The sequence below is a fragment of the Dasypus novemcinctus genome, chromosome 1 (assembly GCF_030445035.2).
Source record: "Dasypus novemcinctus isolate mDasNov1 chromosome 1, mDasNov1.1.hap2, whole genome shotgun sequence".
Taxonomy (NCBI): Eukaryota; Metazoa; Chordata; class Mammalia; order Cingulata; family Dasypodidae; genus Dasypus; species Dasypus novemcinctus.
The window spans coordinates 48,228,151-48,240,651 of record NC_080673.1 but is presented as its reverse complement, the minus strand read 5'-3'; the positions used below and the strand labels follow the sequence as shown (position 1 = coordinate 48,240,651).

Sequence of the window (12,501 nt, the reverse complement as noted above, 5' to 3'; positions counted from 1 at the left end):
ATTTTAAAACCACCAAATTTTTTGAAAAAAGGCTTTGCATAATTTTTTGGCTTACATTGTTCCTGGTGAGAAATCAGCATTTAATCTTAACTTTTTCACCCATGTGTAATGTGCATTTTTTTTGGTTCAGTTTTTAGATTTGCTCTTTTTTAAAATCAGTTTTCCACAATTTGATTATATTGTGCTTTTTTGGTTTTCTCTGTTTATTATATTTGGAATCTGCTGAGAATTTTCCATCTATGAATTATAAATTTGATCAATTCTGGAAAAATTTTGACCCTGATTTCTTCAGCCTTCCCTCCCTTACATCTCATTTTTCTGGGATTCCAGTTACATGTATGTTAGACCACTTGATATCACCCCAAGGATCATTGAGACTCTGTTTCCTTTTTATTTTGGTCTATTCTTCCACGTTATTTCTATTTGGATAGTTAGAGTGGTGTCTTTTGTTCTGCAGTGTCTAAACTGATCGTACACACACCTAGTAACATTTTAATCTTATAAATTATATTTTTCAGATCTAGAGATTCCATTTTTTTTCAATTCCCTGACTCATAATTCCAAAATTTCAGCCATATTTGTGTCTGGTTCTGATGCTTGCTTTGTCTCTTCAGACTGTTTTGTTATTTTTTTTTTCTCTGCCTTTTAGCATGCCTTGTAGTTTTTTATTGAAAGTCAGACATGAAGCATTGGATAATAGGAACTGAGGTAAATAGGCGGTTAGTGTAAGATTTTATGTTTTTCTCGCTAGAATTAAGGTGTGTTTAATGTTGCTGCAGCTGTAAATGTCAGAAACATCAGTTACCTCAACTGATCTTGTTTTTTTTTCTCCCCTGTTGTCTGGGGGAAATCCCTAGAAACTCTTTCTTAAATAGTGTCTGTGTCTTGCAGCTTTCTCAGTTGTGATTCAATGTCATTAGAATGGAAACCTGTGGGTGTTGTGATAAGGTTTTGAAGAAGAGAAGTATTCTATAATTTTATGATTAAATATCATTTTAAAACTATGGGCCAGAATCACTGAACTGCGATCTTCAGAAGAGTTTCTTAAACTTTTTTTCTTCCTTTTCTATGAGAAAAAGCCTTGAATGGACTGGAGTTGGCTGATTGTCCTTCCCCCATGTCAGATAAGTCTCTGGTAAAGTAGTTTCCCTTGAGAGCAAGACTTTGTTATGGAGAACAGACTGCTCTGAGTATATATATTTTTTTAAGATTTATTTTTATTTATTTATTCCCATTCCCCCTCCCCCCTCCCCCATTGCTGCTTGTCCTCACTGTCTGCTCTCTGTGTCCATTTGCTGCACATTCTTCTGTGTTTGCTTTTCTTCTCGTCTTTGACACTGGGAACTGATCTGGGAACTTCCAATGTGGGAGAGAGGCACTCAATTGCTTGAGCCACCTCAGTTCCCTGGTTTGTTGGGTCTCTCATTGTCTTTTCCTCTGTGTCTCTTTTTTTGTTGCATCTTCTTGTTGCATCAGCTCTCCATGCGGGCCAGCTCACCTTCACCAGGAGGCCCCAGGAACCACAACTGGGACCTCCCATATGGTAGACAGGAGCCCAATCACTTGAGCCACATCAGCTTCCCTGAGAATATTTCAAAATGGTTCCATTTACCTTCTCCTAGACAAAACAAGCAGGGATTTCCCCCCAATTTTCATCATAAGACCCCTGTGGGTCATTTGGAAGTAAAACTCATGAAAATATTCTCTCCACCCCACTCCCAAGTGTGGTCCCCCAGGAGTTTTAACTCTCTAGTTGGTCACACTCAAGCTTCCAGTAATTCATCAATTACCATTTGAGAGTTCTTACTATTTACTGGTTCTCACAGCTTCTGGTCTAGGTAAGTTGTAGTTCTGTGTGTTTGCCTGTCTCTCTAGTTTTGGGGGCAGTGATCTGCCTTGCGATCTCAATTCTCTGATAGATCTAAGAAGTGTTATTGGTTTTCAGTTTTCAACTTCTTTTTCTTCTTGTGGGGACAGGAGTGTTTTAGTTTGCTAGGCTACGTGAAATGCAGGTACTGTGAAATGGGTTAGCTTTTAACAATGGGGATTTATTAACTTACAAGCTTACAGTTTTCAGGCCAAGAAAAATGTCCAAATCAAGGCATCATCAGGCTAGGCTTTCTTCCCAAAGACTGGTTGCCAGTGTCCCTGGACTCATCTGTCACATGGCAAGGCACATGGCTGTGTCTGCCGAGCGCTCTCTTCTTCTGGGTTTCATTGACTCGAGCTTCTTGCTTCCAAGGCTTTCTCTCTGTTTGTCTTAATTTAATCTCTTGTAAAGGACTCCAGTAAGAGGATTAAGACCCACTCTGAACCATATCTTCATTGAAATGACCTACACAAAAGGCTACACTTACAATAGGCTTGCACACACAGGAATGTATTAACTTTAAGAACACAATTTTCTGGGGTTCATACAGCTTCAAACCATCACAAGGAGTGATATAGCCAAAACTCAGAAGGACTCTTACTTAGATATCTGGGTTCTTTTCTTGTGTAGGTCCTTCCTTTCTATATTCTACACCCGGAATTCCAGAGGTCTCTCAACATTCTAATCTCTGTCTTATTTATTTTCCTTTTTTCATAGATGTCAGTACTGTGCTGCCTGTTTCTAATATCTAAATAATTTTTTAATCTTTTTTTTTTTCAGTTTTTTAGTTATTTATTGTGGGAAGGTAAGTCTGGTACCAGTTGCTACATCATGGCTGGGAGCAGAATTCCCTGCTAATTTAGTTTTACTAGTTCCATTGTATCTTCCCACATTATCTAGCCAGAAAGCACTCTTTCAAGGTTGTTGACTCTCTATCTAACCCAAACTGACCAGTAACATGCCTAAGTTATGCAAAGTTACTTGGAACTTGCAGAATGTAAGCTCATGCAATCAGGATATATTTTACCTCTTCTGTTAGCTGCAATACAATGCTGTTTGTCATGGCACTTAATAAATATTTGTTGAAAAAAATGAATTCCTAGACTGTGGAAGGCAGAATGGTAGGCCAATGGTTGGGACTAATTGGGTTCCATCTGTTTACTCCCTTTATTCTCTTTGCCCTCAGCATCCACACATGATATCAGTCACAGTAATCACAGGCTTACACAGTGCTGGCAGGTAGGAGTTCTTGGAGGAACTATTATAAAGAGTGCAAAAAAGTTGTTGATAACTGACATGTCAATTATTGGGTGAGTAAATAGGAAGGCATATTTTCTTTCTGTGTGCTTTTAACTTTTCTCCCTATAATCTTTAAAAATATTATAGATATAATTTACTTAGGATACCACTTATTCATTTATAATACAAACATAAATGTCTGTTCATCTACTGGCAGATTTATCCTAAAGCCCAAATGAATGGAGTAAAAAATAGATATATTTATATTTCTGCATTAAAGGAAAAACTTTGAATTACCAAAATAAGTAAAAAAAAATTTTTTTATATTCAAATTTGGAAAGTACATTCCCAATTGTCAATTCTCCTACCAGTTGTAGTCCTCTATTACGTTAACTCATCAGCTTATCTATGGTCACCTATGAGCTTCTAGGTAACTGGTGCGGTAAAAGTACCAGGAAGTTTGAGTCAGATTAGTGAAAGTTGACTGTATTTTGCTCACCATCAGAATTGTCTTCTGAGGAAAGTGACTATCTGAGACTGACATAATCCAAAAATAGTATTTTAAATAGTATTTTAAATAGAAATTAAATAGCATTTAATTTCTTCTGTGAATCTGAACCCCTAGATTAGAATTTTATGATCCTAAAATAGCAGCATCAAAGAGCCTTATGGTTGGGATGGGGTGGGAAACAGAAACACAATGGAAAAGGAATTCTATTAGCTTTCTATCATTATGGAGTGATGGGTGATTTATTTTTCTCTTTCTTTTGCAGGCTCACCAAATTCTGTGTGGTGAGTTTTCCCGTGCACCACCAAATCGTGAAAAATTATGTAAGTCCTGTCATAAACTACCACTCTATATCCCTTTTCTGCCTCTATTTTTTTAAGTTTTTTTTTTCTTTAGAAGGCATTGGGAACTGAACCCAGGACCTCCCATGTGGGAGGCAGGTGCACAACTGCACGAGCCCTATCCACTCCCCTCTGTCTTTATTTTAATGAAGATCCTAAGCTGATATTTTCTTTCTTTTTTTTTAAGATTTATGTATTTCTCTGCCCCCCCCCATTGTCTGCTCTCTGTGTCCATTTGCTGTGTGTTCTTCTTTATCTGTTTGTATTCTCATTAGGCGGCTCCAGGAACCAATCCTGGGACCTTCTGGAGTGGGAGAGAGGCGATCATTCTCTTGCACCACCTCAGCTCCCTGATCTACCGTGCTTCTTATTGTCTCTCCTCTGTGTCTCTTTTTGTTGCATCATCTTTCTGTGCCAGCTCTCTGCATTGGCCAGCACTCCTGTGCAGGGTGGCACCCTGCATGGGCTGGCACTCCACGGGGGCCAGCTTGCCATGCAGGCCAGCTTGCCCTCACCAGGAGCCCCTGGGTATTGAACTCTGGACCTCCTATATGGTAGATGGGAGCTGAGGTGCTTGAGCCACATCTGCTTCCCTCGGCTGATATTTTCATACTTTCCAGAGTCTGAGGCCATTTGAGGCCTTTTGCATTTCCTCCTGTTTCATTCTGTGACCCATCTTATTACTTCATTGTACCTTCCCTAGCAATAAGAAAGGCAGGAAGGGGACATAAAAGAAGGGAGACATTAAACAGACACATTTGCCACTCTTCAGCAGCTCTTAAAAAGAGTGCAAACATGAGAAGGTTGTGATCATGGCAAAGGTAGTGGTGGAGGATGCGAGTGTTTGGAACAGTCAATTTTAAAAAAGGTTTTAGGAAACGATGTCATCAACATGGTGACATAAGACATCCTTTGGAGAAGTCTCCCCTCAGAATCAACCAATAAAAGGACAAATCCCACTTGCTTGGAACTCTGGAGTACAACAGAAACTCCACAAATGCTGAATCAAAGAAAAAGAAAACACCAAAATCAGGTAGGAGATTTATGTCCAGGACTGCCCCTCTGGACCCCTCCCCCTCACTCAGTCCTCTGCAGCTTCAGAGTCACACAGAGGCAGCACAGCCTGAGTCCCTCCTACCAAGGATGCAGACCATAGAGCCATTCACAGCAGCACATTAGAGCCCTCCGTACATCCAGGCACAGGGACCCAAGTTCTCAGAGACCAAGGGCAGAGCATAAGCAGCTAAGGAGTGCATGTATAAAAGTGCTCCCAGTGCAGAAGAGACCACAGCAGACCTGTTGACAAGAGGTGCACACACTCAATCCTTCTCTGTTTGCTGGACAACCTAAACACAGAAATGGACCTTTATGGATTGACCACATCTGTCTCCCTGGGGTGGAATACTCTTAACAGGAAGAAAGTGGAGGCAGAAAAGCATCACAGAAATAAAAGGGAGGGAGGGGGAATAAATACTGAAAAGCCTAAGGAAAATGGGACATTGAGAAAGAGAATTTAAACAAATCGTAGGAGCTAAAAAGAAAGTTCTGCACACACACACCAGAACAGATCAAGATTCCTGGAGAAGGAAAAGAGGAAAGGAAGCTTTCTCAGAGGTTAAACAATTTCACACAAAAGAGCAATCTTAAAAAATTATACAGTGTATCCAGGGCAAGAATCAGGTGCAGAAAAGCTGAAGAGTTATACAGGAGATACTCTAAAGGCCCAGAATGGCATACCAAGCATCAAAGAAGAGCCTTAACACAATGCCAATTGAAAATAAAACCCAAGGAAAGAGGGAGGATCTGGCCTTTAGAGTTAATACATCAAAATAATCAAATGCCCAGGCATCAGCAAGCCAGAATAAATACAAACCATATTTAGAAACAAGAAGATATGGCTCAGTCAAGGGAACAAATTAAAACTTCAGAAGAGATACAGAATTTGGAACAACTAATCAAAATTCAAATAAATCTCCTAAATCAATTCAAGGAGAGGAAGGAAAATAACACAAAGAGATAAAGGATATTAAGAAGACAATGTGTGAGCAGAAAGAAGAATTTGACAGTATAAAAAGAAACATAAATTATAGGGATCAAAGGCACAATAGTAGAGATTAAAAATACACCAGAGGCATGCAAAAGCAGATTTGAACAAGTGGAAGAAAGAATCAGTGAAGTAAAAGACAGGATCATCGAAATCATACAATCAGAAGAATGCAAATAGAGAAAGAAATAGAAAACTTTGAGCAGTGTCTCAGGGATTTGAGTGACAGCATGAGGTACACAAACATATGCATTACAGGTTTCCCAGAAGGACAAAAGAAGGAAAAAGGGGCAGAAAGAATATTTGAGGAAATAATGGCCCCAAATTTCTCAACTCTTATGAAAGACATACATATATTAATATATGTCCAAGAAGTGCAATGTACTCCAAGCAGAATAAATCCTAATAGACCTACTCTCAGACACATACTAACCAGAATGTCAAATGCCAAAGGTAAAGAGAGAATTCTGAAAGCAGCAAGATAAAAGCAATTCATCACATACAAGGGATCCTCAATAAGATTAACTGCTAATTTCCCTTCAGAAGTCATTGCAGCAAGAAGGCAGTAGTATGCTTTATTTAAGGTACTGAAAGAGAAACACTACCAGTCAAAAATTCTTTATTTGGCAAACCTGTCCTTTGAAAATGAGGGAGAGTTTAATGTATTCACAGTCAAACAGAACCTGAGACAGTTTGTCAACAAATGACCTAGCCTACTAGAATTAGTAAAGGGATTTATGCAGGTTGAAAGGAAAAGACAGGAATGGTTTGGAGTAGTGTAAAGAAATGAAGATCTTCAGTAAGGATAACTGAAAGGGTAAATGCAAAATGAAATAGTACTGTATCTTCAATAGATAACTCTAGTGTTCAATTCCTATGTGTCAGAATACAATTGAACAAGAAAAAGACATATTTCCTGACAATGAACATACAAAATATAAAGAGGTAAAGGGGGATAAAATAAAAAAAACATAAAGAGGGGAAAGAGAGGGAAATGGGAGCAGAGAACACATATGCTATTGAAGCTGAGTTGATGTTTTACTCTGCTGGGCTGTCAAAAACAATATATCAGAAATGGGTTGACTTTTACAATGGGGATTTATTAACTTACAAGTTTACAGTTCTGAGGCCACAAAAGTGGCCAAATCAAGGTATTATCAGGCAATGCTTTCTCCCCAAAGATCTGTCACATGGCAAGGCACATGGTGGTATCTGTTAGTCTTTCCCTTCTCTTCTGGCTTCTGTGGCTTTCTCTCTTCCTCTCTCCATATTCATCCCTTTTATAAAGGAACCTAGAAAGAGGATTAAGATCCACTCTGAGCAATGCCTTAATTGAAGTAACCTAATAAAAAGACTGTACTTAAAATAGGTTTATATCCATAGAACTGGATTAGCTTTATGAACATAATACTCTAGGGTCCATTCAGCTTCAAACTACCACAGTTGGTATCTTTTCAAGTCAGTAAGTTATAGTTGCAAGTTGCACAAAGTATTTTAAAAATACACAGAAACAGAAATGAGAAAGGAATCAGTCAGACATATCACAAAAGATCAACTATACAGAAAAGAAGTTTGCAATAAAAGAAAAAAAGACCAAAAAAAAAAAAAAAAAAAAAGATTTGACATGTAAAAAACCAAAGGACAAAATAGCTCAGTAAGAACTATCTTTACAGAAATAACATTAACAGTTAATGGAGTAAACTCCCCAACCAATAGACACAGATTGGCAGAACGGATAAAAAAAACCATGATCCAACTATATGTTGTTTACAAGAGACTCATCTTAGACAAAAAGACACAATTAGGTTGAAAGGTTAAGGATGGAAAAAGATATCCCATGTGTAGCAGTTTGATATTATTGATGAATTCCAAAAAGAAATTTTGGATTATGTTTGTAAACTGGTCTTTTCCTCTGGGTATATTAGAGTGTATTGGATTCAGAGGTTTTACTTTTACTTGATTAAATAACGATTAAGGCTTTCATTGGGCCATGTCAGAGAAGGGAGGTTGGAGTTTTGAGCTGGAGTCTGGGAAGTGAACATACAGGATAAGAACACAGAGGAGTAGAGATGGCTCCTTAGACATGGCAGAAGACCCAGGGAGAGAGACAGAGCCATTCCCCTGATAGTCTACAGCTGCCATAGTGGAGAGAGCACAGCAGCTGAGCCTGGAGAGAAACGGAGCCCCTGAAGAGAGGAACCCAAGAAGCCTGAACTCTTGGCAGATGTCGGCAGCCATCTTGCCCCAACACATGGCAATAGACTTTGGTGAGGAAAGTAACTTATGCTTTATAGCCTGGTAACTGTAAGCTTCTACCCCAAGTAAATACCCTTTATAAAAGCCAGCAGATTTCTGGTATTTTGCATCAGCACCCCTTTGGCTGACTAATACTAGTAACCAAAAAAGAACTGGGGTAGCTATACTAATACCAGACAAAATTGACTTTAAGTCAAAAACTGTTATAACAAAGAGGGACACTATATATTAATAAAAGGGGCAATTAACCAAGAAGAAAAAACAATAATAAATATTTATGTCTTATCCACAGTGCCCCAAATACATGAGGGAAACATTGGCAAAACTGAAGGGAGATGGGAGGAGATATAGCACAGTGGTTGAGCACCTGCTTCCCATGTACCATGTACGAGGTCCTGGGTTCAATTCTTGGTACCTCTAAAAAAAACCAAAAACCAAATCCTGGGGGAAAAAAAATGAAGGGAGAAATAGACATCTCTACAAAAATAGCTGGAAACCTCAATACATCATGCTCATCAATAGACAGAACATCTAGATAGAAGATCAATAAGGAAACAGAGAACTTGAATAATATGATAATGGAACTGGACATAACAGTCATTTACAAAACCTTGCACCCACAGAATAGCAGGATGTACATCTTTTCAAGTAACATCGATCATTGTCTAGGATAGACCATATGTTGGTCACAAAACAATTCTCACTAGATTTTAAGAGACTGAAATAATACAAAGCATCTTTTCTGATCATAATGGAATGAACTGGGAAATCAATAATATGCAGATAACTGGAAAATTCACAAATATATGGAAGTTAAATAACATACTCTTAAACAATCAGTGGGACAAAGAACTAATTGCAAGGGAAATCAATAAATATTTTAAGACAAAAGAAAACAATAACACAACATATCCAACTTATGGGGTGCAGTTAAAGCAGTGCTGAGAGAGAAATTTAAAGTCCCAAATGCTTACATTAAGAAAGAAGAAAGAGCACAACCAAAGACCTAACTGTACACCTGGAGGAACTAGAAAAAGAACAGCAAATTAAATCCACAGCAAGCAGAAACAAAGAAATAAAAAAGATTAGAATAGAAATGAATTTAAGATTAAAACAATCAATAGAGCACATTAACAAAACCAAAAGTTTGTTCTTTGAAAAGATAAAATTGACAAATCCTTAGCTAGACTAACAAAAAAGAGAGAAGATGCAACTACTAAAATCAGAAACGAGAGGGGGAATATTACCACTAACCCAATAGAAATAAAAAGGATCATAAGAGGATACTATGAACTGTATGCATACAACTAAAACAACCTAGATGAAATGGACACATTCCTAGAAATGCATGAACAACTTACATTGCCTCTAGAATAAATAGAATCACAAATATAAGTAAAGAGATAGAATCAGTCATTTAAAAACTCACAACAAAGAAAAACCCAGGACCAGATGGCTTCACAGGTAAATTCTACCAATCATTCCTAGAAGAATGAATACCAATCATAATCAAACTCTTCCAAAAAATTGAACAGGAGGGGGATGTGGCTGTGGCTCAATCAGATGAGCTCCCATCTGCCATATGGGAGGCCCTTGCTTTGCGTCCTGGGGCCTCCTTGTGAAGATAGGCTTGCCTGCATGCTGCAGAGCACACTGCCTGGCTCGCAAACACCATGCCACGCCAACTCAGCAAGGTGATGCAACAAAAAGAAGGGAGACAAGTGAGAACACAGAAGAGCCCACAGCAAATGGACACAGACAGCAGACAGCAAGCAAGCTACAAGGGGGGAGGGGAAATAAAATAAATAAATACAGACACAGAAGAATGTACAGTGAATGGATACAGAGAACAGACAGCACACAAAAAGCCACAAAGGGGGGGATAAAAAAAATTGAACAGAGGGGAACATTATCTAACTAATTCTATGAGTCCAGATCACCTTAATACCAAAGCCAGATAAAGATACTACAAGAAAAGAAAATTACAGAACAATTTCTCTTATGAATACAGATAAAATAAAAAGGAATAAAATATATGCAAATTGAATACAACAGCACATTAAAATAATAATACACTATGATCAAGTGGGGTTTTAAATCAGGTGTGCAGGGGAAGCAGTTGTGGCTCAACTGACAGAACGTCTGCCTATCATACGGAGGGTCCAGGGTTATACCCAGGGCCTCCTGACCTGTGTGGTGGAGCTGGCCCATGTGCAGTGCTGCTGTGCACAAGGAGTGCAGTGCCACACAGGGGTATCTCCCACGTAGGGGTGCACCACATGCAAGGAGTGCACCCCTCAAGGAGAGCTGCCCATGTGAAAAAAGCACAGCCCACCCAGAAGTGGTGCTGCACACACGGAGAGCTGATGCAGCATGATGATGCAACAAAAAACCGACACAGTTCCCAGTGCCACATGACAAGAATGCAAGCAGACACAGAAGAACACACAGTGAATAGGAACGGAGAGCAGACAACTGGGGGGAAGGAGAAATAAATAAATAAACCTTAAAAAACAAAAACAAAAACAGGTGTGCAGGGAACAGATGTGGCTTAAGCAGTTGAGCACCCACCTCCTACATGGGAAGTCCTGGATTCAGCTCCTAGTGCTTCCTGAAAAAAACAAAAACAAACAACAAGCAAAACAAACAATAAAACCAAGTCAGGCAAGCTGATGTGGCTCAGTGTTTAAGTGCCAGCTTCCCACATATGAAGTCCCAGGTTCAATCCCCAGTCCCCGGTATCTCAAAAACAAAACAAAACAGATAAACAAGGGTGGTTCAACATAAAAAAATCAATTACTATAATAACTCCACATTAACAAAATGAAGGAAAAAACACACACACAATCATCTCAATTGATGCATAAAAGGCATTTGACAAAATCCAGAATCCTTTCTTGATAAAAACACTTATAAAAATAGAAATAGAAGGAAACTTCCTCAAAATGATAGAGTGCATGTATGAAAACCCCACTGCTAACATTGTACTTATTGGTGAAAGACTTAAAGTTATCCCTCTAAGATCTGGTAGATAACAAGGATTCCAACTGTCACCATTGTTATTCAGCACTGTACTCGAAGTTCTAGAGCAGTTGGGCAAGAAAAAGAAATAAAACACATCCAGATTGGGAAGGAAAAAGTAAAACTTTCATTGTTTGCCAATGACATAGAAGGTTCTGAAAAATCTACAGCAAATCTAATAGAGCTAATAAATGAATTCAGCAAAGTGGCAGGGTATAAGATCAACACACAAAAATCAGCCACGTTTCTATACACTAGTAAAGAGCAATCAAGGAGGAAAGGAATGAAAAAATTCCATTGACAATATCAACTAAAAGAAATATCTAGGAATAAATTAACCAAAATTTTAAAGGATTATACATGGAAAACACAATTTTTCTAATAGAAATCAAAGTAGACCCAAATAAATAGAGGGCATTCCACGCTCATGGGTTGGAACACTTAAGTATTGTTAAGATTCCTGTTCTACCCAAAATGATTTACAGATTCAATGCAATCCCAATCAAAATCCAACAGGCTATATGCATAAATGGAAAAGCCAGTCATCAGATTTATCTGGAAGGGTAAGAAGCCCCAAATAGCCAAAACCATCCTGAAAATGAAGAATGAAATTGGAGGACTCACATTTCCTTACTTTAAAACTTATTACAAAGCTACAGTGGTCAAAACAGCATGATACTGGCATAAAGATAGTTATATAAACCAATGAAATTGAACTGACGTTTCAGAAATAGACCCTCACATCTTTCACCAATTGGTGTTTGACAAGGCTGCTAACTCCACTCAATTGGAAAATAGTCTCTTCAACAAATGGTATGGGGCATACACACAAAAATTATCTTGAAATGGGCCAAAGACATAGGTGTAAGAACCAAGAGTATATAACTCCTAGAAGAAAATGCAATGAGGCATCTTCAGGACATTGTGTCAGGCAATGGTTTCTTAGACTTTACACTCAAAGTACAAGCTATGAAAGAAAAAATAGATAAATTAAAACTTTTGTGCCTTAGCAGACTTAATCATGAAACTGAAAAGACAACCTATTCAATGGGAGAACATATTTGGAAACCACTTATCTGTTTAATATCCAGAATATACAAAGAAATCCTATAATTCAACAATAAAAAAACAAACAACCCAATTAAAAAATGGACAAAAGACTTGAACAGATGTTTTTCCAAAGTGGATATACAAATAGCTAAAAAGCACATGAAAATATGCG

General features: G+C 38.2%; 1 protein-coding gene across 1 annotated transcript in view; it reads left to right on the top strand.

Annotated features, from left to right (window-relative positions):
* Positions 1 to 12,501, top strand: part of C1H4orf51 (chromosome 1 C4orf51 homolog) — a 65,476-nt gene that overhangs the window by 48,369 nt on the left and 4,606 nt on the right. The window contains exon 4 of the mRNA XM_058285373.2: positions 3,883 to 3,940. Within this exon, the coding sequence (XP_058141356.1) occupies positions 3,883 to 3,940 (58 nt within the window). The remainder of the gene's footprint in view (positions 1 to 3,882; positions 3,941 to 12,501) is intronic.